This window comes from Pinus tabuliformis, chromosome 1_1 (genome assembly GCF_031772625.1).
Source record: "Pinus tabuliformis cultivar Carrire ecotype Pingquan chromosome 1_1, CPIR1, whole genome shotgun sequence".
Taxonomy (NCBI): Eukaryota; Viridiplantae; Streptophyta; class Pinopsida; order Pinales; family Pinaceae; genus Pinus; species Pinus tabuliformis.
The window spans coordinates 61283943-61289953 of NC_142297.1; the positions used below are offsets into that span (position 1 = coordinate 61283943).

A 6011-nucleotide genomic window follows, 5' to 3' on the forward strand; every position below is an offset into this window, starting at 1 on the left:
TTTTCCCGGTGAAACCGTTTCCCGTTTAGTCTACGTAGATAAAAACTACTCCTCAAATTGAAGGTAAATACCTAACCAAAATCCCGAAGGAATGCCTCGCCAATTTGCCAAATTGGTTGTCTTTGGGAACCATGGAAAGATTCATCCTGGGAATTCCCAGGCTGTACCGTGCACGATTCACCATAGAGACAAAATATTAAAGATGAAGTGGGTCCAATAATTTTGTCAGCGTTGATCATATTGAAAACGTTATGTTGGCTGGAGGCTTGGGCCAAGCCTAGTCCGAGCCTCCAACTGGTGACAGAAAGCGTTCACCCCTGATTTTATGGCCTGTGTCGTCACCAGTGTGAGTATTAAATGAATCGATGGAGTAGGGAGAAGGAAGCAGCAGGGAAGATACATGGTGTGGGTAATCACAGTGCTGTACACCATTATGATCTGCCTCGCTGGAATGTGCGATGGGTTGTTAGACGACTCTGATTGATAGACTAAAAAGGAGAAAGCATTTGCCTCATCATACGAGGACAGCATCCACAGGGTGATTGCAGTGGGTGACCAGAACCCTTGGACAACCCTTGGACAGATCAAAAGGGTGAAATATCATTTGGGTTCTCGACCAAATCCTTTACCAGGGGAGTGTTGAGGCCTGAGCTTTTCTGGAGTGGCTGCCTGCATCTACGAGAGGTTCAGCGGGTTTGTGAATGGCAATCCAGTTACATGGATAGATAAATTGGATTATGAGCTGTTGGATATTTAGATCCAGTGCAGTTTGAGAGCGTTTTTCGCATCTTTGTCTGTGGAAGGTGAGAGGACTCTATCAGATCTGTCAATGTCACACGGTTTTTTCATCATCTGGAGTTGTTGCTATTTTGATGTGGGAATTAGTAGACATAGCTACTAGCTTTTACAGTTGCCCTCGCCAATTGTTGGTTGTCGGCAGTGGATTTGATGTATTGCACGTGGTGTTGTTATAAGCACTTGAGAGGAATCTGTCTGTGGTTTTGGCAAGATATGAACAGATCTGTTAGGAGGTTTTGAGTATTGGAGCGAGTTGATGCTCGAATTGATATACTCAGTGTATATCTATCAAAGCACCACTGCTATAAGAAGTTGAGAGGGATCTGCCTGATTTTGGGTATTGCAAAGAAGCATTGATATAAGGGATCTGCCTTTCTCCTGTTCACATGGTGGTATCAGCATCGGATTGAGCCGAGATTTTGATATTGAAATTTGGAGAGAAGCAGTTGTTTAAGGACTCTGTCTCTTGGGTTTTCTTATAGATCTGTTGCTGGTCATATGGTGGTACCAGCATTGTATTGAGCTGAATTTTTGATATTGGTATTGGTAGATTTATCATATATTGCAAGCATAGAGCAGAGGCTTGTGTGTTTGTGAGGAGAAACAAAAATGCACGCAAAATCAGATTCAGAGGTGACCAGTTTGGCACCTTCATCCCCAACCAGGTCGCCTAGAAGACCTGTATACTATGTGCAGAGTCCTTCCCGGGATTCTCACGATGGGGAAAAGATGTCATTTCAGTCCACTCCTATTCTCAGCCCCATGGGGTCACCCCCTCATTCAAATTCGTCCCTCGGGCGCCATTCCAGGGAGTCATCCACTAGCAGGTTTTCGGGGTCATTGAAGCCTGGCTCCCGGAAAGTGCAGCCACATGATGGACGCCATGGCAAAGGAAATAAGGGCTGGAACCAGTGCAGTGTTATAGAAGAGGAAGGACCGTATGATGAATTTGACGACGAGAAGAGCTGGCCGAGGCGGTGTTATGTTTTTCTCTTTATCTTGTGTTTTGTTCTTCTTTTCACAATGTTTTCACTCATTCTGTGGGGTGCCAGTAGGCCCTACAAACCAAAAGTCACTGCGCAGGTACGATAATGCCTTTTTTGCTTGTTCTTTGTGTTTAAGCAGATGATATAGATGGTTTCATAGATCAGGCGTTTATTTACAATGTTTGGGATTTATGTTGAACATATGTGTTTTTCTGCACTTCATATCAACACAGATCAGATCTGGGTTAAGATTTCTAGCAAGTAATATGCAATGAATCGTCCGAATCATATTGAATGCTTGAATTTTTGGTTGGGTAGTTGCAAAGTTGGTGTGTAGTCGTCACTTAAAACCACCAGTGGTGGTTATAACAAGTATCCGGTCGGCATTACCATTAGGTGCAAATACAACAGCATCCAGTAGCTTAGTGGATTATAGCAGGTGCTCAAGCACAAGAATCACAACATTAGCTAGCCTGGATGGTCATTACTGCTCTCCAGGTACAGATCTAGACAATAGCTGGCCCTGGTTATTGACTACTGTGAGATTGTTGCTGAAAATGGTATTCGGTATCTGAATAGAAAATAGGAAAGTGATCAGATGCAAGAATCCTAACGGTGCTTATCATGGATAATACTACAACCCTCCAGGCGTGACATCTAATGATATTTGTGGTTATAGGTTACCACAATAGTGTCAGTGAAAACTAGCTAGCATGGAACTTGATACCTGTGCCTGAATTCCCTCTTTGCCATTAGTCCACAAGCTCATGTCCAAGTTCTAGGTGGGTTGTAACATTAATTTGAGTAAAGATCAGGATTTGTTTCCTTGTGTAATGTTGTTAATCTGGAATGTATATAACTTTATGGATTGAGATCATTATAGAGATTGAATGTTTTGTCATTTACAGTTTTGAATTATACAGAGTAAAGGACGCTTTAAGTTAGAAGAATGGTGTGAAGTTCATGTATTTGTTTCATACGATATTTTATTCATGGATGGTATTTTTTAAAGATTCAGATTAGTGCACACCCATAATCTCAATGCAAAATTATTGCTAGAAATATTTTTAGAGAGCTTAGATCAAGTATTTTGAGATTGTATTTTGTTTGTATCTATAGCTTTCCATATTCCTCGTAGAGTATTATGGCATTAACATAGATATAGAGATTAAATCTTGTTTTTATGACTGGAATTGTGTATAATACTCACAGAGATAAACAAGAAGGTTAAGTTTGCCACTGGAGGAGCTCTTCTTTGTAACCCTCGGGATAAAAATGAAAATATAATCATATACTTAGAAGACTTTAATGTTCTTGTATAGTTGCCATTAGCTAGTGGTATTTGTCTCCACATTGTTCACCATTTTGTTTTGCTTGATGTTTCATCCAGTGAAGCAGGGAACAATGGATTTTACCCAGAACTGCTGGTTTCGCTTGACCTCACTCCAAACCTGGGATGAGTCAGACCAGAACTGGCCAGATCCATCAGACCTGTGTTAGAACTGGTCTGTTGTAGTCAGGCCTGAGACTCTAACGAGACTTGGTCAGATCCAGCGACTCTGAGGCCCGGATGGTCTGATTAGCTCAGCTTGCCTATGTGGCTAGAAATATTCAAAAGTTTCAGCAGAATAAGCCCTGTGAACTTGATAGTATGTCAGTTTCAGAATAAGCGTGACATGGATTTTGAGATCTGGAAAGAAAGACAGTCACACAAATACCTGAAGAATCAAATCACCGATCACAAAACCACCTAAACATATATACTGTTCCACAAATATATGACCTAGTGGCCATTATTATCATAGACCACATTTTGCACAACATATAAATGCATTTTCTTATATAGAATAACAGGTAATAGATTGTAACACAAATAAAGTCATGAAATTTTCTCTCAAAAAGCTCAGGTCCAGTCTTCTCTTCAGCTTGCAAACTCAATCGAGGATTCCATAACCAGTAAAAATACATCTCCTGAATAATAGCTTGCAAATTCAATCTACAACAAAATTATATGGATTCGCCCTCTATTAATGAGCTCTAGACTTTATGTAGCTTGTCAACTAAAACCCTGAATTACTTGAGGTTTGATTATTTCAATGTCTGTGCAATGCCAAATAAAACCATTCTAAAATAGGCCACATAGTACAGATAATAAGCTGCGTTTTGTTGAGTGCAGAATACTTTAGAATCTAGTGATGCATAATTCATAAAATATGCACTCGTGTAACGTATGTCAAGAAATAATCTCCTTAAAGTTAAGGCAGTCAATTCTTATTTTGCCTAGTGTTTCCAACAGAAGAATACTCAACAGGAGCCCCGTTGTTGCTCCCGTGTATATGCTTTTCTAGTCAATTTCAAAGTTAGTGTATTGTTTATATTTTTCTATTTGCCAATTATTTGCTAGGATATCCCTGAAGTCTTGTTGATTCATTGGTTGATTTTTGATCCTCTGGCCAAAATGAGTGTAGTGCTGAGTCGGATCTGGTAACTTTTATCTTGGCTCTTCGGTGGGGATTATATTCTGGGTATATGAATCTTTGGCCCAAATGGGTATAACTCTCTATGCTTTATAACTACTTATTGCCAGGGGAAGTTCATTTTTAATATGAAAGAAAAAATTGATACCAAAATGCTAAGACTAGATCAATAGTTGTTGTATAATAGGTCCATGTTATATATAGATTTTTTGTACCTGTAATTTTTTTAAACATAATTTTGTAGGCAGTCACAGATGCAAAGATCATACCTTTGAGTGATATTGGATTCGTGAAAATACAGATTTGCAGGTTTCAAGTTAATGTTAATTTCAGGTCTTTATTTTGTATTTTAACAAATGAGGTGATCTACACAAGGCTTTCACATGTATTTGAGAAATCACGACTTGAAATCCTAATGGTATGTCATGGAAATTGCAGAGTATTATCTTCCATGATTTCTATGTGTCGGAGGGGTCAGATGCAACCGGAGTGCCCACCAAGATGATATCCTTAAACGCTACTTTAAAAATGCGCTTCTACAACCCTGCCACGTTCTTTGGGGTTCATGTGACTTCCACACCCATGGATCTGATGTACTATCAACTTGTAGTTGCCTCGGGCCAGGTAATTGATGCTTCTATATGTGTGTGTGTGTCTGTGGATCCTCTTAATGTTGAAATTGTAAGTGCATTCAATAATGTGGGGATTAAATGGAACAATCTTGTACTTCATATTTTTTTTTGCAGGTACAGAAGTTTTATCAGTCCAGGAGAACCCATCGCACTATAGATGTAGTGTTGCAGGGCAAGAAAGTGCCTCTCTACGGAGGTGGTGCTAGCTTGACTAGCGCTGATGCAGTGGGTGGCATTCCTTTAGACTTAACATTTGATATCAAATCCAAGGCTTATGTCTTGGGTAAGCTTGTTAAAACAAAATTCAGGAAGCGTGTTTACTGCAAAATTGATTTGGACTCGGTGACCCTCATGAAATCCAGATCACTGAAGAATTCTTGCAAGTATGATTAGTGCAGAAGAATACAATGTCGCAGGCTCAGGTTTATAAAAGTTATACTAATGCGATTATTTTGTTTTATTCAGTGTAAAGATTTTTAGTTTTAAGGCTAATGGACTTAGTTGCCGTTGCCCCTTCATCGGGTCTGGCCAAGTAGTTTGCTTATGAAATGACTTCTAGTCAACATTTGATTGTAAATGTAAAGATGCCTCTGTATTCAATTGAGAGAACGCTAGAAGAAGAGATCGATGATGGGTATTTTTCGGGTAGTAGACGATGAACTTAGTTTCAAGCCATTAGGGATAAAAGGCATTCCTTGTGACGGGAACGCTAGAGTCTAAATAAAGCTTGAACTTTAGGTTCACAGCTGATGAATGTATGGTTGATGGAAGACAAATTAAATTAATTATTTAATTCCTTGTATTTTGCTTCGAAAGCGATGAATGTCACATGAACAAATATATATTTTGGAATTGGAAAACCAGAAAACTTAGACCTATTTTAATCAATTTCTTTACATCGTTTCAATAGGCCATGGATTATGGATGTCAGAATATTTTCGTTCTTTAAGTTGTTTATATTGTCTTTTTTGGGAAGCTCTGTACAGAAGAATTATGATCCATCAAAAGTAATTATCAAGCTGGTTGTATCTGCCTTCATTCCATTACGAGGAACAATAGGATATGTTTACAATGTTTTCAGAATGGGAAGAAAACAGGGTGGGGCAATCACAATGAGG

At 39.2% G+C, this 6011-nt stretch overlaps 1 protein-coding gene across 1 annotated transcript; it reads left to right on the forward strand.

Moving 5' to 3' along the window:
- Nucleotides 1-451: 451 nt before the first annotated feature.
- Nucleotides 452-5695, forward strand: LOC149211560 (uncharacterized). The gene is made up of 3 exons (XM_089391537.1): nt 452-1881; nt 4700-4885; nt 5008-5695. The coding sequence occupies exons 1-3, from the start codon at nt 1408-1410 to the stop codon at nt 5284-5286; spliced, it is 939 nt and encodes a 312-aa protein (XP_089247663.1). The 5' UTR covers nt 452-1407; the 3' UTR covers nt 5287-5695.
- Nucleotides 5696-6011: the final 316 nt, after the last annotated feature.

Excerpts from the sequence above, each read along its gene's own strand:
- LOC149211560 (XM_089391537.1), top strand. The coding sequence starts at position 1,408 with ATGCACGCAAAATCAGATTCAGAGGTGACCAGTTTGGCACCTTCATCC. Across the intron at positions 1,882-4,699 it reads AACCAAAAGTCACTGCGCAG|AGTATTATCTTCCATGATTT; the intron begins GTACGATAATGC and ends TGGAAATTGCAG. Across the intron at positions 4,886-5,007 it reads TTGTAGTTGCCTCGGGCCAG|GTACAGAAGTTTTATCAGTC; the intron begins GTAATTGATGCT and ends TTTTTTTTGCAG.